This window comes from Nannobrachium achirus, assembly GCF_963921795.1.
Source record: "Nannobrachium achirus genome assembly, chromosome: 12".
NCBI lineage: Eukaryota > Metazoa > Chordata > Actinopteri > Myctophiformes > Myctophidae > Nannobrachium > Nannobrachium achirus.
This window is the reverse complement of record NC_137832.1, coordinates 20,518,158-20,542,429: the sequence shown is the minus strand read 5'-3', so window position 1 is coordinate 20,542,429 and position 24,272 is coordinate 20,518,158. Positions and strand designations below refer to the sequence as shown.

The 24,272-nt window shown below is 42.7% G+C and overlaps 2 protein-coding genes across 3 annotated transcripts; one reads left to right on the top strand and one right to left on the bottom strand.

Moving 5' to 3' along the window:
• Positions 1–1,133: 1,133 nt before the first annotated feature.
• Positions 1,134–5,885, bottom strand: LOC308296041 (aspartate beta-hydroxylase domain-containing protein 2-like). 2 transcript variants are annotated; one of them, XM_080739157.1, is made up of 4 exons: positions 5,572–5,885; positions 2,636–3,831; positions 1,912–2,025; positions 1,134–1,426 (listed from the first exon to the last, which is right to left on the bottom strand). In XM_080739157.1, exons 2-4 carry the CDS (start codon positions 3,498–3,500, stop codon positions 1,317–1,319), a joined length of 1,089 nt encoding a protein of 362 aa, XP_080595283.1. In that variant the 5' UTR covers positions 3,501–3,831; positions 5,572–5,885; the 3' UTR covers positions 1,134–1,316. The 2 variants fall into 2 exon arrangements, with proteins under 2 accessions (XP_080595283.1, XP_080595284.1); XM_080739158.1 differs by having other exon boundaries at positions 5,576–5,885.
• ggt5a (gamma-glutamyltransferase 5a) lies at positions 4,597–17,965 on the top strand (the record flags this gene model as incomplete). The annotated part of the gene is made up of 13 exons (XM_080738528.1): positions 4,597–4,629; positions 7,171–7,226; positions 8,082–8,209; positions 8,331–8,417; positions 9,939–10,122; positions 11,771–11,931; positions 12,694–12,840; positions 13,771–13,901; positions 15,132–15,322; positions 15,561–15,652; positions 17,011–17,117; positions 17,315–17,425; positions 17,816–17,965. The coding sequence occupies 13 exons, from the start codon at positions 4,597–4,599 to the stop codon at positions 17,963–17,965; spliced, it is 1,578 nt and encodes a 525-aa protein (XP_080594654.1).
• Between the last annotated feature and the right edge of the window lie 6,307 nt (positions 17,966–24,272).

Sequence of the window (24,272 nt, the reverse complement as noted above, 5' to 3'; positions counted from 1 at the left end):
AAATAGCGACAATAGCCAAACTGCAAACTTAACTCAAGTGTCCAAAGCTTTGTAGGTTTGTAGATCTGCTACTCTGTTTGCAGTATGTTTGCCAGTTTACGCTGACTATTCGCCTATTATGACATGTCCAGATTAGGGATGCTACGATTTATGTGGTTAAAACTTTCAGGAGAGGTGGGAAAGGGTCCCTTATCCCCTAAAGATGGGTAGGGTTAATCATTTTGAGGTCATGGTCATGGTTCAAATGCCTTCATTTCTGCCATAAATTGAAATCCATTAAATATAGAGAAATGTTTACCTTTATTAACAAATAGGAAGTCACAGGGTCTTTCATTTGGCAACATATTCTTTGACATTGAGAACTTTGAAATGGCTAATTCAGGATCACCTTCTTTTACCAAGTGGTTCAATGTCAATGTTCTGTCTAAAGGGTGGCAGGGTTTTTTTCTTTTTCTTTTTAATGTTAATATCTTCGATGCACAAATACTAACTTGTTGCTGGATGTGATGATGAAATGCAACATTTTAAATTAAAACTTTTAACTACTCACACATTTCACGCATACATGTCATGTATGTGTACATACATGTATACTATACACATGTATAGTTAAACAAGCAACATACAATCAGATTGATAAAAGAGGCCCATTGTTTGGTCAGTCCATAGCTGCTGGGGAAGAGTTACAATGAGACAGAGAATATGTACACAGTGAATGTGAGCATTGGTCTGGAGGCTGAAAAAGAGTTGCTCCCCAATCCTACAGACACTGTTCATCACTTGTCTGTCTCTTGCTTATACACACACACTCAGGGACGTGCTGGCCTGCTGGGCCCCTGATTCAGCCCGGGAAAAAGAGTTGGAGAGGCCCTCATTGCGCGCTATAGAGAGAGATCTCTCTCTATAGCGCTGCTGCAACTCAAAGATTTGTGACAAAGTGACAAGCCAGTGGGCCATATACATGAGTTATATATCGTCGTTGTCGGGTGGAAACCTTGTATGTCCAAAACCGTTTGTTTTGTATTTAGCATTTTAAAAATTATTTAAACTAGTGAAAACAGCCGATCTACAAGCACACAACGCCTTGCACTGCGAGGCGTTGTGTGCTTGTAGATCTGCTGTTTTCGCTACTTTTGTGCAAACAGTTTAATTTTTACTTTTGTGCAAACAGTTAAATTTTTTCCTAATGTCCGGCCTGGACCGGCTGGGAATGAACCGGCCGTTTGGGAGTTGTCCAGCTTTTCTCAATGGCCAGCACACACTCCTCAATCTCTCTCTCTCTCTCTCTCTCTCTCTCTCTCTCTCTCCTTCCCTTCTCAGCGACCAGGAGTAAAAATGTAGTCTAAAGCCTGTCTCTCAGCAGCAGCGACATTTGGGTGCCAGAGGTCCACCATGAAGACCACCCTGGGGCCGTCCTCTGCACTGCCTGCAAAGAGATAAAAAGGATAGAAACAACACAGTTATTATTCCTAATATTTTATTTTGTTTATCATCTCTGCTAGGTGGAGATCTTGCATTTGCCGTGTATGTGTGTATGTGTGTGTGTGCCTGTTAATCTCACAAAGTACTAAAATGATCTGTATCACGTCTTGTGCATGATGCCAGCAGCCTCAATTTCTGAATATTTTCAACAACAATTACAGTATGTCTGTGTGTGTGTGTGTGTGTGTGTGTGGGTGTGTGTGTGTGTGTGTGTGTGTGAGACAGTGAGAGTATATACATATACAGTAGCTCCGCCTCCAACAAAATCAATTTAATCTAATAACAGTCCTTGATCAACTCATATTCCCATAAAGCACCAAATAAAGACAGTTTCCCACAAATGACACACACATTCTTCGCGACTCGCGTCAGTACAACCACACTTGCAATTTCCCAGAATTGGACTTTTCTAGTTTAAATTATTCTCACCCTCATGGAATGCCCTGTGGAGGAAGGAGTCATCAAAGAGGAGACAGCTGCCCACAGACCAGCACTGTGGTTCTCCTCCAACCACCAGCTCACAGGCATTGGGCACTTTAAGACCTAGATGGAGAAAAAACAACAGGTCTTTATTAAATGTTTCAATCCAAAACAAGCCGTTATTTGAAGTAACTGTTCCAAGAACTGGTTAAATTGTTTGTATTTTAGGCAACACCATGGGTTATCATGAGGATTATGAGTTAGATTTCTGAGGATAGTGATCAGTGTTTTCGAGCAGTGCCAACCGCTCCTACATCGGCTTTGTGTGTATGTACATGTCCGTATGTCCGTCCCGCACAGCTTGGCTTTGGCCATTGAGCTTCGCAGGACATTTTGAGCATGTATACCGTATGAAGGCACCGCTCACTTCACACTGGGTGTGATTTTATTTAAATATTGTCTGAAAAATGAGTATGCTTATCAAAAGATCCCTGTGGGGGTAAAGTACATTATGCAATTATAGTCAACATCACTATTTTTGAGCGGTCCTAGCTGTTACAGTACGTGACTTTGTGTGAATGTCCATACACTTCGCACCTGGGGGAAGTGAACAGTGCTCACTTCACACGGGTGTGGTTTTTAATGGCATCCTGGCTCAGAGTCAGGTGCATGTATGAAAGCACTGATCAACTAAAAAAACAGATGAAACCTTCAAGACAGTTCATTCCTTTACCGAGGTGGCAGCGCAGCCTGACGTTGGTTGGCCCATAGTGCTCAGTGATCAAAGCCCCGGGTGTCAGCACGGAGAAGCATGCATTTCCAAACACGTTGTTGGCGATGAAGGTGCGCAGCTGGCCCAGCACTCTCCATGCCCGGGGACACCGTCTGGCGTTGAGTGCCAGCGGGGTGCCCTGGTTGACCAGGTAGTAGGTCCACCACTGCCCATGAGGGGTGTTGTTGGCTTTCCATCCGGAAGGGAGAGACGACGAGCTCCCCCGCCCCGGAAGGTGGTGGTAAATGTTCTCAAACTCGGCCAGGAGAGCGGGAAAGCTTCGCTCCAGCAACTCCACGTCGTGTTTCTGCGCGTCCCGCGAGAAGAAAGGGGCCGAGGGCAGGTCGGGGAGGAAGAACACCTCCGGCCGCTGGATGGTCGGTCGGCTGGTGAGATATCGACTTTGGTCACGGACCCCTTTGTGAACCCTCCCCATGCCTGACCAGGTGTAGCGCTTGGCGTAATCCTGCAGGCTGTGGTACAGCCTCTGGTTCAGACCCTCCCCAGGGCTGGTGCAACGGAAGCACTCCGCCGACTGGCAGTAGGCGAAGCCGTTCTGCTCCTCCGCCGTCGACGCCTGCCTCCCCTTGGCCCTCCCGCCTCCCTCTGAAGTGATCAACTCCCCCCCTCCCACGCGGCTGGCCTCGACTGTGCTGTAGCGCCCGTGCAAGGGACTGGATCTGTGCTCGCGGCCCACCCTGTAGCAATACCACACAAAGAGCAGCAGCAGACACATGGCGGTGCCGGCCGCGCTGGACTCGCACTCCCTCATAGACTGCATCCCCCCGGCCACCATATCCCTCACCCTCTCCAGTGACCACTCCATTTTGTCTCTTTCTCTAGGCCGCTGAGTCGGATGGAGGGATTGAAAAAAAAGAAAAAGAAAAAAAGTGCTGATGAAGGATCAGTTAACAGCCCAGTGTGGATTCTGAGTGAGGGGAGGCCCTAAACACGTGCACAACGTTCTGTTGAACCTGATCTCAGCTCGTATCAGTCCCCCCTGCAGTGGACGGCTTGATGTGACGGGATGTGACACACTCAGTCTCCAGTATTAACATTTCAGCACTCTCAGGGATGAGGGAAGGTTTCCCCTGACGGTATGGAGTCTGGCTTTGCTGTATTTGTGCTAATTCCTCATACCTCAGGGTATCTGTGGTCTGAAGGAGAGAGAGAGAGAGAGAGATTGAGTGAGAGAGAGAGAGAGAGAGAGAGTAAAAGAGAGGGTGGGGGGCAAAATTGCAGTTAATAACATACAATGTGTACTGCAGAACAGTAGTGTTAGCTTGTGTTTGTGTTAGCATCCAGAATGAGAAGTGATTGCACACAGATATATTACATAATTTCTGAATTCCGACACTACAACTCAACTGAAAATAAATATCTCCTCCCTAGTGAACTCTAAAAACACCTGCTGCCTGGAACTCTCAAAACCCACACTGTAGGATACTTCTCCTCCTGCACACACATTTAGACAGCAATTGATCTTTCCACACACCCCTGGACTGTGCTAAGCTGTACAAAACCATGAGTCACACTCACGGGCATACATACTGCTGCTGCATTTAACATAGGCTAAATCTCTCTCTCTCTCTCTCTCTCTCTCTCTCTCTCTCCCCCGCGCTATACACGCGTGCACCCACGCGCGTGCGCATATTACACGCACGCCGAATTATGTAAACGTAAACACAGTGTTGAAATCCACCCACACATGATGATATGCTTTCACAGCAGCCTGCCTGCTCAGCGGAGAGCGGACTACTTAAACGGGTCCTCGGGGGCTCTGGCGCGGCGAACTGACTGTGTAGTGTGTAGCTACTATACTATAAACACTTTAATCAGTCTCAGTCTGCCAAATATTAGGTAATGAATACATGATTGTGTGCTGACAAAGCATGAGGAGATGTATCATGCAATGCGTCAACATGGAGAAGAACTCCAGTCCACACAATGCTCTGGTATGATCTCACCAAAAATGGTCTGACAGCCCTGCTGCTCTAAACATCTAACTATAACAAATCACGGCCTCGGCTGCTCGGACAGCTAATATTTACACTCCCTTTCATTTTGAGTTTTTGACATTATAGATTAGTCGTAGTCTGCTTGTTACTGTAGCCTACGCTTGTCAAAAAGAACAGTTATTTTGGCAAGCGACACCCTCGCGCGATGGAGGTCCCCCACACCCATCCTCCTCAACAGAACAGGCGATTTGAGTATTTACGATACACAAACCCCCATCTGAAACAATCACCCATCTCTTCTTTGACATAATAGAATTCTCCCTCTGTTAGCCAGTGTTAGGTGTCCCCCCCCCCCCCCTGCACCCCATTTGTACTTCGTAGTACGACGGTGCGTCGCTTTCCATAAGCACTGATTTACTATGGAAAGCCAAATGGGTCACACATCGTCTAATTTTTCCTCGACCTATGGATTGTTGTCAGCGCCTGGGCCGGTCTCCAACGTTTATATAAGGCCGTTATAATCAATGGCAAAGCGAGTTGAAATAAATAGAGAAAAGAAAAACGAATCTCTGAAACCAAGTGTTTACCATGATGCAATGGGGTGATGCGCTGCAGTCACCAGGCCAACAACATGTCACAACATCATCATCCCATAGATGATCAGAAAACAACTGACAGTAGGCTATGTCATGATCAAACGGCGCCTCAATCAAAGTGGCTAAACAAGCAGCTCTCATCGCAAAGCAAAGGCCTGGCTGTCATTGCTTCGTCTTTGGTGTCTAATAATAATGCTTTGTTTAGAGTTGCGCGCCGATGTCGTGCGCCGAAAAATCGCCGATCTCCAAGCTGTTTTCGGCGCGCGACACTGGCATGCCTGCAACTACAGTTTGTCTAACGATCAGGCTTTTTTAAAAGGTAACGTTGTTGTTGCATCCATACCTACTGAGCATTGGTTAGTGCATCCAGTGGAGGAGATGCGTACAGGCGCACATACAGGTGTTTCTCCTGGGTAGCGCTGCGCACCACTGCAGTGCAAAAGGTTGACGGACATCAGTCGCGAATAACATCCTATGAAATAATTGCCCAAACACACAATAGAAGCCCAGGCTAGCCTAAATTAGATTGACGCGTGTCTTATTCTACAAAAATGTCAAGTAAAAATGTTTCACCAACGGCTCAAAACATCTCATAAGTACAGAAAAGAAGCTTCCAATCGGTAGCTTAAAGAATATTGTTGTAAATAGCCGCACCATGAAGCGAAGCAGCCTGCTTCCGTATGCCTGCCAATGGCTCAACGAGTGACTCGCCCATCGACTGTTGTTTGGCTTTACTAAATACTACATTTCCCAGAATGCAACGCAACGACGATATCAGTGGCGTGCGCACATATTAAGCAGCAGCGGCCACTCGGCAGTTTTATCTGTGACTGTGAGTGAGGTCATGATGACATGATCAATATAAATAAAGTAGAAGACTATTTTAAAGTTGAATTAAAGTTATTAGGCTATTACAAAAAAGAGGGGGGACATTTGAAACATTGACGGTCTGGACGTCGTCAACCATTTCATGTCCTTGCTTTGGTTTATATTAGGCCTAGTCTCATATATATTGAGACTGCTATATCACATTAAATATATCAATCGTGGCGATTTCACTGAGCTGCTGAACTGGCTGAAAAACACTTCGTAAAATTCTGAACTCGCTACTGTGTTTACGCACATGATCACACATCAATGCAACGTGTTGATTTACATAGGCGAATAGAATCATGCAGTGGTGGTATGAGAGGAGATATCATCGCACGTTACAGAATCCAGCGTCCTGTTTAGGGAAGTGATGTCTGATGTGCATCTAGATAGTAGATAAGATACCATACAGTACAGCTATTGTGGCTTCTTTATTACTGTTCCAGACTGCCAAAACCAAACCAAACATACCGCCCGGTAGGCAAATTAAGCAACAATAAGATGAGATGAGAATGAGATAGGGCTGCAACTGGCCCAGCACATCAGCAACCTTATATAGGCCTACTCTATGATCAGCATGATCAGCAAGCGCATTCTTCGAAGTGAGACGGAAAAGGACACTGACAGTGCCGGTGTGGGCGGGGCACCTATAAATTAGATTAACACACATACCCGGATCATATTAGATATTAGGCTACACTACCTGACATGGCAGATTTCTCACAAGATAATCCATTTGGAATACCTGAGATAGATAGACATGATGACTGACAACTGTGCCATCGTTGATGACATTTTATTGACTTTTGATTTTGAAAATCTTCCTCTTGTAAACTTCAGACAAGGGGTGGAGTTATCCTGTCTCAAGTAAATATATTCAGAACGGGGCCACCGGTCAGTCCAGTCCAGTCAGTCAGTCACAGGCAAACTTGGGTGAATTTATAGGCACTGGCAGACTACCATGGCGAGATCACAGGCAAAAGTATGCGCAGTCTTCCTTTTTGTTTTACTCTGCATAGTTGCAATAATTGTGTGTATTTCTGTACTTATACATGTACCGTGTTCGGAGAAGGCTTTCAAAGGAGCAGCAGTGGCAGCAGACTCTGCAACATGTTCAAATATTGGACGGTAAGTTGGCATATAGGCCTACCCATGCGTCATATTTCTTGTTTGCGCTAACTGGCCTGTTTGGCGGTCGGTTTTCACATTTTTACACTTGTCTTACTTGTCAATATCCATTTTGACTACATCATATGCTGAAAGAATAGTTTTTAACCTGTCTTTGAGGTAATGCGCACATTGCGCAAAGGAATGTCCAGAACTCCAGATAGTCATCATATATCATATAGACTATCAAATCTGTTTTTTCATAGCCTAGGGCCTAGGCCTACTATCCACATGCCTTCCGCTATATGTGATGCCATTTCTTTGCAGGCTTTACAGCACACATGCACATTGCGCAACTGATATTGTATACAAATTGTCTATGTTTGTCTGCTCAAATAGGCTACGCTACGCCTTTAATAATAGGTGACGCAGACACCGAGGCTTATAACTCTATGTTTGGCACACGCACAGATAAAAGTTCCTACACTAGCCTTCTTTCAAAAGATATAATCATAAGCATCCAGAAAAAGATATTAGCCTACCCCAGTATCCAGATTTGTTGATAGTCCTATACAGCTTGAATTGGAAAACAATTTGGAATCTATATCTTCTTACACAAAAAAATAGGTATAAATAATTAATTCATCATTGTTCTAGATTAATGCTATCTTCATAAATCCAAATTTAGTCATTCTAAAATGTATTTTATTGTGTTTTCAATGTTTTCTATTAGAGGACCCCCCCCCCTGCTGACGTGGTTTGTATTTTGTCTTCTTTGTTTTGTGTTTGTGTTATGTCTTTATTTTCTGTTTTCAACAAAGCTGTTCTTTATCTTTACTAAGAACAGAGTACATTTTCCCCTGTTGTCTTATTTAGGGATATCCTTCAAAGAGGTGGTTCAGCAGTAGATGGCGCCATTGCTGCATTGCTTTGCACTTCGGTCATCAACCCACAGAGTATGGGTCTTGGAGGCGGATCCATATTCACCATAATGGATCACAATGGTAATAGCTGGATTAGAAAGATAACTCGATTCATATTGTGCCTGTAGAATATATGTTTTATAGCCTTCAAGCAGTTAGGCTACTAGACATTAAAAGGTGGCTTTACATGTTTATCTTAAAGGTGACGTGAGAATCATCAACTCAAGAGAGACAGTCCCTAAGAGGTTCAAAGCCAACCTGCTGAATGGGTGTTCAGAGTCCTTAGTAGGTACTGGTCTCTTACAATATAATATTAAACATGCACGCACACGCACACACGCACGTGCGCACACGCACGCACACGCACGCACACACACACACACACACACACACACACACACACACACACACACACACACACACACACACACACACACACACACCGGAATGTTATTTTGTTATTTATCCCACTTAGGCTGGGGGAGCAGCTTTAGCTGCCCTTGTTGTTCATGTCTGGTTGTATACACTGAGCCATGAGCCTGGGGCCCCAGTAATGGGCCATGCACTGTAAATGTTCTGAGCTAAGACCACACACAGTGGAACGCTAGGCCTCAGATGGCTATCTATCACATAGCTTGTTACTTGTACTTGTACACCTACATCTGTCTGTCTGTCTGTCTATCTGTCTAGGCCAGGGTCTTCAACGTTTTCAGGCCAAGCAGGACCCCTTAGTTGAGAGAGAGAGATGAAGCAGGGACCCCCACAACCCATAGATACCATACAGTATAGTTTAATCGTTTAACAGCACAATCCTCAGTGTATTTTGAGTTCATGTAAATGTGTGTTTCCAAATATTTAACCACTTGAACCGTCAATACTTGACCTATCACTCTGTACTTAGTCTGCTCTTTTTCCCCTCTACACCAAACCTCTTCCGAAAATAGCCGATCTATAAGCTCACAACAGCTTGTAGATCTGCTATTTTTGGCTAAAGTCCCCAGAATATGGACGCTAGGGTTTAAGTGGTTAATATAGAAAAGAAGACACAAAGATTTGGAGGGCCCCCTGTAGTAACTCTGAGGACCCCCTAGGGGTCCCGGACCCCCTGTTGAAGACCCCTGGTCTAGGCCTATGGCTATGCATTCCTTGCTCCATCCATCCATCCATCCATCCATCCATCCAGGGACGTGCTGGGCCCCTGATTCAGCCCGGGAAAAAGAGTTGGAGAGGCCCTCATTGCGCGCTATAGAGAGAGATTTCTCTCTATAGCGCTGCTGCTACTCAAAGATTTGCCATTTCAGATCATGACAAGTGACAAGCCAGTGGGCCAATTACATGAGTTATATTCGTCGTTGTGGGGTGGAAACCTTAAACTAGTGAAAACAGCCGATCTACAAGCACACAACGCCTCGCATCGTTGTGTGCTTGTAGATCTGCTGTTTTCACTACTTTTGTGCGACGGCCTTGTATGATGAAGCAGGGCTTTGCTTTGCGAAAAGAATTACACATTTGAAACTTGGAGAATCGTCACCGACAGTGACGATTTACTTTGTTGGCCGCCCAGCCCCCAAAATGGAACGAAGGCCGACATTTTATTTTGAATTTTTTCCTAATGGCCAGCCTGGACCGGCAGGGAATGAACCGGCCGTTCGGGAGTTGTCCCGCTTTTCCCAATGGCCAGCACGTCCCTGCATCCATCCATATTCTCTCTGAAACTCACTCACCCACCCACCCATTTATTAATTTGTCTGTTCATTCATTCATTCATTCATTCATTCATTCATTCATTCATTCATTCATTCATTCTCAGGTAGCCAATGGATTGGGATCCCGGGGGAAATCCGAGGGTATGAGCGGGCACATGTGCTTTTTGGGAGGCTACCGTGGGCTAGCCTCTTTCAGCCTACCATTAAACTAGCTAGAGATGGTTTCCCTATACCTGAACTCCAGGGACGCTTTATCAAAGTTCTTGATGACAAGACTCTGCCGCTACGGTAAATATTACAATGACGGAGTCAACTGACTCTGAACTGAAAGTATTTATGGTAGTGATCTTTAACACCAGGGACCCAGATACTGCTAATGTTAGTTTCTAGATTTTTAATCAGCGACTGATTGGACATGGGACAGCAAATTAATACAGTTCACCCTTTGTCAGCCTTCTGGTTGTAGTCGGAGGCCTAAGGGAGATGACATGGTAATCTTGCGCTAATTAGTCTAAAAGCGCAAAATTTGGCACAGATGTAGCCCAGGGTATGCTCTAATGATTTAGCTAGGGCGCCCGAGTCGGCGACCTTCGGGGTCGCCACAGCGGCCAAATCAAGTTGGGCTCCCATCGACTTTCTATACAGGAGGAAAATACCCAGAAAAACACTTTTTTTCTGGGTATTTAAGTTGGATGTGAGGGGTCTAACTAGGGGTTTGTCATGATGCTGAAGAATCCATTGCAAGTATTTGTTTTGCACAAAAAACATTCCTTGGGCGACAAATGGCCCCAGAAAACGATGGTTTAGTGATGAAAAGTGATGAGTCATCACTTTTCAGAGTTTTTTGGGTGTTTTCTGGAGCTGTGGCGACCCCGAAGGTCGCCGACTCGGGCGCCCTAGCTAAATCATTAGAGCATGCCCTGGGCTACATCTGTGCAAAATTTGCCGCTTTTAGACTGATTAGCACGAGAAAAAAAACCCTAAGGCCTCCGACTAACATGAATGCTCACCCATACATGCATTGTTTTCTGAGGCCATTTCTAGCCCAAGGAATGTTTTTTGTGCAAAACAAATGCTTGCAATGGATTCAGCATGATGACAAACCCCTAGTTAGACCCCTCAGATCCTACTTAAATACCCAGAGAAAAAATGTGTTTCTGGGTATTTTCCTCCTGTATAGAGAGTCAATGGGAGCCCAACTTGATTTGGCCGCTGTGGCGACCCCGAAGGTCGCCGACTCGGGCTAGCCTAGCTAAATCATTAGAGCATGCCCTGGGCTACATCTGTGCAAAATTTCGCGCTTTTAGACTGATTAGCGCGAGATATCCTTAAGGCCTCCGACTATTGGTCCCTGACTGACCAACAGGCAGGCTCTTTCTGCCTTGTTCTGCCCTGGTTCTGCCTTATATGGTTGTTTTGTTGAATTTGATAAAACATCGTTTTTGAAAAAAATAATAATAATAAAACAATATGCCCAGTCACTATACTGCACATGAGATGATCCTTTTTACTGACTCCAAGTTTAAAATAAGAATTGAATATACAGAACATCAACACGAAGCAACTGAAAAACAAAAATGCTAGTGGATGGAGAGACAGGATTTTTGTCCAACGAAGAAACAGAAACCAATGGGTGCGAAGTGGAGCACAACCATGGGCGGGACTTGACAAAGGGTCCATTACCTACCTAGTTGAAAAGTCCCCACTTGGCGTGGAGTTAACAAGCACTCATCTATTGGATCAGATATATGAAAAGTCTTTCACATTGTATGATTAGCTATGTATAATATAATGAAGGAGTGGGGACAGTAGTGCAAGTCTGTACGCTAATACATGTTTGAACCAAATGCAGAAAGGAAAAACCCTAGCACTTTTACTGCATCTGGCAATTGAACTGATGTTGATTCTGATCACATTGCATATTATTGTCTTCTAGCAAGTTGTTTTCAGATGAGAATGGAAATATGCTAAAGGCTGGCGACACCGTGAAATTTCCGAAGCTGGCTGATACACTGGAAGTCATTGCTAACCAAGGGGCAAAGGCATTTTTCACTGGAAAAATTGCAGAGGACTTAGTCCGTGACATACAGGAAGCAGGTATTGCCTGATGGGTTTCATATTGTTCTCTACTCCCAACCATTTCAGTATCTCTACCAACCTGACAGAGTGATCTACAATTTAATAAATCAATTCAGCCCATAAAGCATCACAGTGATCAATCTGAGGCGTCTCTGTGGTGCACAGCCCGGGTGCATTGGCCGCGCTGATTATCTGGTCTGAGATGCATTTCGTCCAACCTCGTACCTCCAAGCTTTTACGTAAAGTAAAGCCCTGCTTCATCATACAAGACTGTCGCACAAAACTAGTGAAAACAGCCGATCTACAAGCAAACAACGCCTCGCGGTGCGAGGCGTTGTGTGCTTGTAGATCGGCTATTTTACCTCATTTAAATCATTTTGGAAGCGGTGAAAGCCGCTTCCAAGGAGTGGCTTTGTCTGTCCCGTACCTGTTTTTTTGAGGATTCCCATAGATTCTCAAGGAGTGAGAATGTCTGTCCCGTGCATGCAGAATTGAGGATTAGTCAAGCTTCACATGACAATCATTCATTCATTCAGAATTCATAAAAGTATAGAACTAAAGCACATAGAAAGTATAGATCTAGAACACAGAATGTATAGATCTAGAACGCATATTTCAAAGCTCTAGAACACATAGAATAAAAATTCACCGCTTCGCTTCGAACTGAGGTTTGATTTTTAAAATGATAAATACAAAACGAACAGTTTAGCACATACAAGGCTTTACAACGATGTGCTCGCAGAACGTTTTGTTTTTGTCTCATACTTCTTGTCCTTCCAGGAGGCAGCCTCAGCATGGAGGACCTGGCGTCATATAATGTTACAGTGACTGATCCGTTGACCGTCCCCCTGGGAGACTACCATATGTACGTGCCCCCACCGCCTGCTGGAGGCATCCTCCTCAGTGTCATCCTCAACATCATGAAAGGTGCAGTCACTTATGACACAGTCACTGCCTAGCCACTGGTTGTTTTCAGTACATCAGTGTACAAAACATACATTAAAGGTGTATTCAGTGATAATGAAAGTGGCCGGGGTCATCTTTCCCTTACTGGCCTTACAGCGAGGAAATGTTTAGTTTTTTATAGATTTTTTACACTATTATAATGTTCTCGTTTTGATCATTAGACCCAATCACTGAATATCGGTAGGCCTACGTGACGTCTCCAGCTTCAGGATATGTATGATACTGATTTACTACGAGACTGTGGCATTTTATGAGTTCAGTAGTTTACAATCTAGGCATTTAGCAGACGTTCTTAATTCAGAACGTCTGTGGTTCTCAAAACTTTTATTTTGACCATCATAACTAAATATCATAACATAACTACTGCCATACTCTACCCTGATTGGTCGAGGACTGGCTGGCCACCTCTGAAAACCGAATCTAGCTATGCTCGTAACACAGGCCATGGTGGAAGTCCTTATATGGTCAGCACACATTCTAGTGAGGAGAATGAATGGAAAATGTACCAATTATATTTTTATTTGAATGAAATACAATCACTGAATATACCTTTAAGCGATAAATTATGATTTAAATGAATTAAAATCTGTGGAAAAACACATTCATTCATTACTAATTACATTCCAAGAATGTTCAATATATTTTGTTATGCCAATACTTTTGTACTTTTACTCAAGTACAATTTTAAATACACACTTTTACTTGTAAAATAGTATTTTGTTACATTTGTTATTGCTACTTTTAAATTAAATCAAAGATCTGAGTACCTCTTCCACTAATGACCACTGGAAATATACAGATTTGTCAAAACATGACACATTCACATGGACCACTCGTGTTAAAGTATGGATTACTCGTAATGAACTATTTGTGTTAAATCATTATTTGCAGGATACAGTCTGAATTCAATGTCGCTGGAGGGTGAGCAAAGGACTTTGACCTACCACCGCTATGTTGAAGCTTTCAAATTTGCAAACAGCCTAAGGAAGTACATCCGCGATCCACAATTCAGCTCTGGAGCAGTAAGTTCCACAACACAGACACAACAAACATAGGGTCATGACTTGATATTTTTATGGATCATGAAAGTAAAAAATCTTTTTTTTAAATCCTTCCAATTAAAAACACCTTCTAAGCCGCGGCAGAACCCCCTGAACCCCGGTACTGCCGTGCAATCAGCGTTTTATTTATAAACATATTTTAAAAAACAAACACACCAAATGATAAACAACGCGCGCGGGTCGTTCAGTGCAAGCCAGCAGGACGTGCACACACTACGTGTTTGGGCGGCCACTTACTTAGAAGCTGCTGCTGGCTGTATTTCTGCCGTTCATTTGCATGGAGCGAGATGGGGTAATCCGCGAGAAAAAACAGCGTTCGAAAGTACATTACGTCCTCGTCGCACGCACATCGATCTAATTCCATGTATTCCACTCATTCCGAAGCCTTGATTTCGCCTGTCGTCTGGTCGAAAAAGACGAGGGGATGGGCTAAACCAGGCTGCAGCACACACAGTGAAGGGGAACGTAATGGCCGCTCGTGGAGCCAGTGGCAGAGCCAGCCGATGACGTCATCACGTTTCTGACGTGATCCGATTGCACAACGTCTCTTAAAGAGACAGAGCACGACCTGCGACTGTATTTTTCAAAAAATTATGATTAATTTCATAAATTACGGCGAAGTACGGGAATAGACGATTGGCTGATGGGACCCAGTAGGAAGTCCGAGGGAGTGCGGCCAGGCTTAGAAGGTGTTAATATTCTTTATTACTTTTTCCCTGCCCAGTTTCAGACATCTTCCAAAAATATCACAAAAAGGGAAAATTGCAGCTCTATAAGCTCACAAGTCACAACGCATTGCATTGCAACATTTTTGTGAGCTTGTGAATCTGTCTGTATTTTCGACTATGTTTGAAATATGCATTAAGTTGTGTATTTTGAAGAATCATCCTATATAGGGGAAAACGTATAATTGATTGAATTACTTGTTAGATGATTTATATTTGAATTGTTTGTTGTTTCTGTGCGACCCAGCATTTTTCAGGGCACATCATGGTCTGTTGAGCTCCCTAGAATTCTGGTATTGAATAGTATAGACTTGGAGTCAATACAAAGTCTAACAAATAATATTTTTTAAATGGTTTCATAAGTTAAGTGTGAGGTAGTTTGATCTGAGGATATTTTATTCCCATAGGTCAGGAGATTTTAAAGTAAAGTGTCACAAATGGGTTTATCTCCCCCATCTTATTTCAGCTTTTCTCAAAGGCGAAGAGTTTCACCGAGCAGAGCTTTGCTGATCACATCAGGAGCCTGATCAGTGACAAGAGCCATGATGCCCAGTATTATAACATCACACCACATCAAGACAGCATGGGTACCACACATGTGTCTGTGCTGGCTGAGGATGGATCTGCTGTCTCTGTCACAAGCAGCATCAACTACATGTGAATATTGGCCCCATAAATTATACGTATACATACTGTGTGTGTGCGTGCGTGTAAATGTATCATAAAGTTATTGCTCATAATAGCTTACAAAATGATTGCAGAATACTTTGGTGGCTGGTGGATAGTAAGAAGATTCAAAGTGTGCTGGGCCTATAGGGCAGTAGGACTTTGGTAAGCTGTTATGTCCTCTTATATGCAATAGAATCAAGTGTGTCAAATGTATTTTCCCTCCCAGATTTGGCTCGAAGGTATTCTCTCCGCGTACCGGTGTCATCCTCAACAATCAGCTGTCGGATTTCTGTGGAAAAGCAGATCACATTGTTGCCGGTAATCTGATAAATACATGCAGTGTCATGTTTTGCCATCCTTCTGAATGACTGTGAAGTTTTGTATGTGCCTGTGATTCATGCTGTAATTGCTTATTTCCATCTAATCTGTCAAGTATTTGAAGCAACAGCCTAGCAGGAGTGTGTGATGGAAGCATACAGATTTTGGTTCATGCACATTAAGCCTTGAGATGCACAGTACAACTAGTCTATTGACTGATGAGCAGCTCCACTTAACTCATCTAGTGCCATTTGCGTGATGTCACGCAATAAGTACTCGAGTACTTACAGTGCCAAATGCGTGATGTCGCGCAATAAGTAATAAATTACTGTAACGTTGAGTACATTACCGAGTAGAATGGCCGGATGTCCGGAGACGAAAATCCGCGCTGATTTGTCATCATCACGGCTCCACGAGCACACAATAGTCATCCCATAACATTGAGGTGGACGGCCGATCTCATCTTTAATGTCCATTATCTCAAAACAACACTTTAGAAGCGAAGATGGAGGCAGATGCTCGCTTATATAACACATGTATAAACGCTCCATTGCAATCCAGCATGGCACCACGTAAACAATGATCGGTTCCGGCGCACGACCCGATGACGTCAGACCGGAAGTGATCACGCTGTGGCACTTCTGGCCTTCAAAATAAGAGAGTGCAAGCGGATGGAGCCTGCGTGAGGCACTCTGGACATCATTGCGACCGAAAATCGCGGGCACAAAATGAGTTAATAGATGGGGATCAAATGCCTTGCTCAAGAACACCTTGATTGGCAGCTGTTGACATCCCTAACTGACTGAGTGATTGAAACCAACAAGCTTAAAATCAACAATTCCTTTCTTAAGCCTTTTAGCGTGATTCCTTTTGTCCTCATACAAACAATCTTGGCTTTTCACATTCAATGAATGTGTTAACTGCGACCAGTTGGGAGTCAGTTACTATCAAAACTGTGACCTGACAGTCTGTCAGTATGTCCGTCACGTCACACCTTTGCTCTACTCATATCTCTGCCACCGTTGCCCCTATCCATTCCAAACTTTGCACACACACACCACAACCTCCACCCTTCATTTCTCACATGGCCCTCTTCAAGCGCCACCATGAGGCAGATTATTGCAAAACACATTTTTGGACACAGATTCTTCCCTAAAATCCACACAGTATCTCTAAAGTCATGTCATCAACATGGATCTGTCCCATTTCCCATATTCCCTCCTGATTGGCTACCATTGCCTTCTAAAGTTTGTGTATGTGACCTGACGGTCGCTTATCTCCCGATTAGGGAGTCTTACTGGTACTTATATATTGCTGTTGTACTGGTTGGTTATGTATTTTCTGTGATCTTACTTTAGGTGAGCAGCCTCCCTCCTCAATGTCTCCTGCGCTGTTGACATCCAGATATAATACGCTGGTGATAGGGGCTTCAGGTGGCAGTATGATCACCACTGGTATGGCCTCGGTAGGTGTCCATGACAATCACACTGAATTATTTTAACAAAAAGAAACATTAAGAAAAAAAAACATTGAAATATAAATACAAGTAATAGCCAATGCAAATTCTCTTCTATATATGTGTTACACATCTGTTAACAATATGTTCCTGGTAATAACATTTCTTCACTTTAGATTAATCTCTCTGCCTCTCTTCCTCTCTAGACACTAATGAATCACATCTGGTTCGGAAAGACCCTTGAGGAATCTATTGCTGCCCCTATTGTTTTCGTAGACTCTGGAAATGCACTGAAGTTTGAGCCCAATTTTGACAAGGTACCACACAGCACTCAATCATTCAATAAGGCCCTGACACAAGGAATGCATCATTGACGTGAACATTACTGACACATGGCACATGAGCCGACCAGTTCACATTGTCTACTTAAAAACATACACTGCAATACAAGTTTTACATAAAGAGGTTACCTTTCTGTGTTGCTCCAACTCATTTCGGATGCCACAGTTAGACGCTCCAAATCAGAAGGGAGCTCTGAAAGATGCATCAAACGCACCCACTTGCCGCCTCCAGTGTGTCTACAACCATGTTTTGGTGCTGTGTCAGGGCCTATACGTTAACATTGCATCTATGCAGTTGCACCAATGTGAGTTTGAAATAAACAATTAACATGTAACATGTCATTTGCATCTTTCCCTGTCCCAAAGTCTCTGATAGAGGCCTTGAACGCATTGGGACACACACGGAAAAATGCAACGTACTTCTACAATGTGGTTAATGCTGTGGAGAAAGACGATGATGGTTGCATCCATGCTGTGTCAGATGCCAGGAAACGAGGACAAGCAGCTGGTTACTGAGAGGAAGAGCCTCTGACAGAGACTGACGTACAGGAACTGGAAGGTCACACTCACAGGTACAATACCTGCAACATACGATACCTTCAAGATGTGTCAATGCTTATGTCTGTCAGATGCGTGTCCAACGGAGACGTTGTAGGTTTTGAAAAGGATGTAAAATAAAAGTCCTAAAATGTGAAAACGTAAACTGCATAGGCCGTCAACAGAATGTAGCAATCATGACTTGAAGGAGCAATTCACCGATTTGAACCGTATCTTCATTGTAATTGGTCCTCAATAATGCTTCTCACTCCCTCACTCTGTGTCTCATTGGTGGGCTGTGGACAGTTCAGAAACCTGCCTAGCTATGACATCATCGATGGGGATTCCAAGCTGATAGAAACTAGAGCCTTTGTCCAAATGGACAATTGGCTTGCTGAAATAGAAGCTTTTGTTTTTAAACAAATGGGTGAAGTGGTCCTTTAAGCTTAAGGCATATACATGTCTTGTTCACAACTTCAACCAGATATCATACATAAGCATACATTTAGCCAGTCTCAAGATAGATGTGTTAGTTCCCATAATTTTCAAATTCTTCTGCCTCCCTATCTGCAATTCACTGAACTCTGAATATGAGTTCTAAAATAGGGCGGGACATCAGATCATTGCAGTTGCAAATGAGTCAAATCTTAGCTAGGTTGCTGCTTACCAGAAAGGTAAATAATTCCAAAAGACATTTTTGATCTCCTTCTGAACAAAATTCTGAAACGGGTAACTTGGATTGATTGAATACTTGGAAGTAGCATGGAAGTACAGTAACACTTGGGCTAAACGAATAATACAAAAAAGTCCCGGGGACCTGTTCCCATTGTGGTCCTATGTATTCAATTGAGGGCATAAAATATTAACATATTTAAACATCGTCATCAAAAAATACACATACTGTAGCTATATTGTACAGAGGAGAAAAAGGGGGAAAACTGTCATCTTCCACCAGACAATGTCAATTTCCTCTGCTCAGGTTTTACAGGGCTGACTTACAGACAATCTCCGGAGCGTTAGAAGATTGTGGAAGAGATAAGAGTAGCGATGGAGCCTATAAATGAAGCATTTATGCCTCAGCCTCAAAGTGTCATTGAGCGACACTTTTTTTTCAGCTACAGTACGTTATTATTGTCGCATGACACGTTCAAGCATTCCCAAAGGGGAGCATCGTTTTCACAAAGGGAAGCATCAAGCATTCCTGAAGAAAAAGAACTCCTTACCTGTTTTTATCCTACCTCTTTCTTCACTGTCCAGCTGGTTTATTGTACAGGGGGGTTCAGTGTCTCATATCACTTTGATTGTCTTCAGCACTTCCTTCTATTACTCTAGGCTGATGACAGTGATATAAACATTCATTTAGCTTTCATTTTCCACATATTCTGACATTCATTGTTATGTTACGTCAAATGTATTATAATCTATTGGAGACTTATTTTTTTTAATAAATGGCAGAATGTTATTGTTGTGTGCTTTATTGGTCTCTGGACACTTGTAAGATGAGTCCTGTACCAGGAGGCAATGAAGTGCATATGTACAGTATGAGTTTTGTAATATTTGGTATTCCAAAATGTTTTTATTATTTTTAATACTCTACAATTAAATATTAAATCTTTCAAGTTGCATATTGTAAATATCTGCTATTTTGGAACTGCTTTCAATGAAAACGCTTGAGTGATAAATCACTTTTTAATGTTTCTTATCTTTTTTTTTTTTCATAATTCACTCAAACTTGTAGTCTAATTCATTCATTACTCCAAAAACATTGTGTTGGAGAGCAATATCAGAGAACATTGTTACAGATCGCTACACAAAACCCTACAATCAGACTATTAACCACAATTTAACCAGTTATGTCTGAATGGAAGAACTCTTGGTACTGTATGTACAATATGCTAAGCATAATATAGAAACACAGGAAGCACTTCCCAATAGACCAGTAAATGTGTATATTTCCATGGAAACAAGCACATTTCCCAGCAGAAAACATGGCAATCGTTTGTTTTTGATTACTCATGCACACATTCCATGTATAATTTGATTAAATGCTGTTACTCAAATTGTGTCCATTATTTGTTTGTACATGTTGTTTCATATATACACTGCTGGATTTCCCAAGACTATATAGTCTCCCCTGGGAAATTTCTTTATGATATACCATTCCAAAAATGTATTCATAGCTTCTCTACAGTAAACTATTGAGTAAAAAAGGTTTGGAATGTACAGTATGTGATTTTTCAAAGTAATAGTTTTAGTACCACTGGCACAGCTGGTTTTAGTCCCACTGGCACAGCTAACAAATGTTTACAACATTGTCCTGCAGTAACAGTGCAACAGTGTTTGAAGTTATTTTAAGATTCCGCCACTTTGCAATAAATCAGATACATACAAATCTTAAACTATCCCTTCACGCCAAGGTTATTTTCTTTACAATCAGCTCTGTAAATCCGCAGCTGCATTTTGTTCGGTTTCAGATTCTTCTGATGTTTTTTTTCTTATTCGAGCATGCTGCAGCTGGAGCAAGATAATCAGATGATTCAGATCAGAAGATGACTCACACAAACATGGAACTGTTTCCCAGAGTAAAGGTTTGATGTTTGTGATGTATTGTTTACCCACAGCCCATCAGTCAAATATTTGTAATCCACTTGATTACTGCATGACTTTTAGGGCTTGTTTCTTATTACATTACACATAGTAAGTCTTTAATGCCTGCCAAGCAGAACAAAAACAGTAAACCTCAGCTAAAACTGAGGTTTAGCTAAAAGAGTTTATATACTGTAGGTCAGGGGTCTTCAACAGGGGGTCCGGGACCCCTAGGGGGTCCTCAGAGTCACTACAGGGGGTCCTCCAAATCTTTGTGAGATTGAAGCTTTTTTTCTCCTTTAACCACTTGAACCCTATAACGTCCATATTCAGAGAACGTTAGACAAAAATTGCAGATCAACAAGTAGATCTGCTATTTTCGGCAAATTGTTTTTGTTTGGTGTAGAGGTGAAAAGGTACAAGTTCAAGTACAGAGTGAAAGGTCAAGTTCATTAAGTATTGACGGTTCAAGTGGTTAAATATCTGAAAATACAAATTGACACAAATCCAAAATACTCTGATGATTGTGCTATCAAACGATGAAAACTATATGGTTGTGGCCTTGTGGGGCTCCCTGCTTCATCTCCCTCTCAACTAAGGGGTCCTTGGCCTGAAAACGTTGAAGACCCCTGCTGTAGGTTACTCGATTGCTGAAGAAGTGCAGCTGATGAGGCTCCAAACCTGTGTCTACACGCCTGTCACCCAATCACAAAACCAGTGACAAAAGGTCAGATAATAATGTCCACATGATTGCTTCTATGGCTCTGCAGCCCCTCTATTTGGACCTTAGGAGTGGGATGAGGGGGGGGGGGGATCAAACTGAGCTATGACCTTATTGGGGCCACGTGTAGCAAATGCCACATTACCATCTCTGGCACCAGGGACAAAAAGAATGTTGCCTGGGCCTGGGGAGGAATACCAAGGATTGAGGCCTCATTTTTTGATTAATTTATGCTCCGCCGTGCGACAGTGTCCTGATGTAAAGCGGTGTGAGCTTCTAAATCGTCTATTTTCAGCACAGGAGACCATCATATGACAAAGCATGAATCTGGCTTTTTTTGGCCACCCTGGCATACAGTGGCTACTAGGGCATTCACGAATAGTGATTTTTAGTATTTGAATTATTCAAACTCAAAGTATTGGAATAGTCGACTGGCCAAACTGGCAAATATTAAGTAAGCAAGAGGCAAACATTGTGAAAATAGCCGATCTACATGCTCACAACGCCTCGCGTTGCGAGGCGTTGTGAGCATGTAGATCTGCTATTTTCACAATATTTATCTGCGGAACCGAGTCACATTAAATGTAATACCTACAATTCCAAGTGCTTGTCAGGGTGTTCATCATTCATCATTGACAACTCATTCTTATGACTTCCTATCTCGCCAAGCTTTATAAACTATAAATTTGGTAAAGAGAAAACGATAAAATAAGCGAATATTCGACTTCGGTGAACAACGTCGAATAGTGACTTTGATATTCAAATATTCGAATATTTGGTGAATGCCCAAGTGGCTACTCAGTTTTTTGTTGTTTCTGATGGGACGATGTGAGATGATCTCCTCCTGGCACGGAGACACGACAGACAAATTAGCTGATTTATTAAATAGCTATTCTGACAGTAGGAAATGTATACTCAATTATAGTATAATACAGTCCCTGTCTAATTTACTGAGCAGCTACAGGTTCTGCTCAGTGAACCCAGATGTGTTGCACTCTTTCTCACTTGAGTGTTTCAGACCAAAAACAGGCAAACAACAAAAACAAAGAAAAGTCCCAAGTTTAGTGTGATTGTTTTAATTTTTATTTAATTGTTTTGGCAGTCAATTCTCTGTGTATGGCATGAGACAAATACACAGAGGCAACAACAACAGAGTATAATTAGCATGATCACAAAACAGAAACCACAAAGCATGAATTAAGTATACAGTGTTCTCCCTCACTCTTATAAAGTTATAACGTGAACTCGTATGCACTGTTTGGGCTTTCCCACATGGGGGCTATTTTGTTCTTACTTTATACCCTCCCTAGGGCTGTCACAATTATTACATAATCGCCTAATGGCAATTATTTGACATAATCACGGTTATTTTTCATAATCGTTTCCATATTGAAAAATGTTCATATATTAAAAAAAGGTCAAAAATTGTGGATGCGACGTTTTTTTTATGTATAAAGTTGTCAAATATGTCAGTAATTTCTTTGTATTTTTTGGTCATGTGTCATATCTACCATGTGCAACTTCAAAGCCTAAAAGCCAAACAGAAATGTAATTGTCAACGACAAAAACACAATTAAATCGTTAATCACAATTATTTGAGTGACAATTAATCATCATAATCGTGACAGCCCTAACCATCCCCACGCACATTTTTCCCTATGATGGCAGGGGAGGAATTATAAATAATGAATGATTGTCCACGTGAGCCATCCAATCATGTCCCAAACAATGAAGGCGCGCTGACAGAAGCACTATTGATCGCTGTGAGGTGTGCCCGGTGTGGGGACTCACGATAGCCTCACGGGTCCCCACACCGATGGCCATACTGTTGACTCCGTGTCATCCAAATTGCATACCAATAGGTGGGAAACAGGGACGTGCTGGCCATTGGGAAAAGCGGGCCAACTCCCGAACGGTCGGTTCATTCCCGGCCAGTCCAGGCCGGCCATTAGGAATAAATAAAAAATAAAAAATGTCGGCCTTCGTTCCATTTCGGGGGGCTGGGCGGCCAACAAAGTAAATCGTCACTGTCGGGCAGAAACCTTGTATCTCCAAGTTTCAAATTTGTACATTTTTTCGCAAAGCAAAGCCCTGCTTCATACAAGGACGTCGCACAAAAGTAGTGAAAACAGCAGATCTACAAGCACACCACCGCGAGGCGTTGTGTGCTATAACTCCTGTAATTGGCCCACTGGCTTGTCACTTGTCATGATCTGAAATGGCAAATCTTTGAGTAGCAGCAGCGCTATAGAGAGAGATCTCTCTCTATAGCGCGCAATGAGGGCCTCTCCAACTCTTTTTCCCGGGCTGAATCAGGGGCCCAGCACGTCCCTGGTGGGAAAGCTATTTATCTATTTCGAAATTGCACATAGCACAAAAGTTCCAAAATGTTGCCATTCAATATATCCATGTTATATATCCATGTTCCCATGGCACACCTCACACAGATCAATAGTGCTTCTGTCGGCATGCTTACGATGTTTGGTACGTGATTGGATGACTCCTAAACACAAGGACACTCTTTGATTATTTATAAAGGGTCGACATTTAATATATCCATGTTTTTTTGCACAAACACAACATGATTGTCAACGTTTCTGTCCTCCTTTAAAATCGAAATGAAAAGAAACGTGAACAGTTGACTAAATGACACAAGGCCAAAATCAAAAGGAACATAATTGGATACAAACACGAGGATACTTGGCTCATTCGTTATTCCCCTGCCATCCTAGGGTGGAACAATATTGCTTACCCCACCCCTGAGCATAAAGTAAGAGCAAAATGGCAACCATGTGAACATGGTCAACTTTAACGGCCAAGTATTCCCAGTACAGTTGGTGAAGAATTTCTGGCGGTGTTATAAATATGAAACACGTCCCATTGGAATAACCCAGATTGTTTCCACTGAGGTCATAGCCCCACTCAGTGTTCTACGGATTGGAGTAATTATTATCATCTGAACGAACAAGAGACAGAACA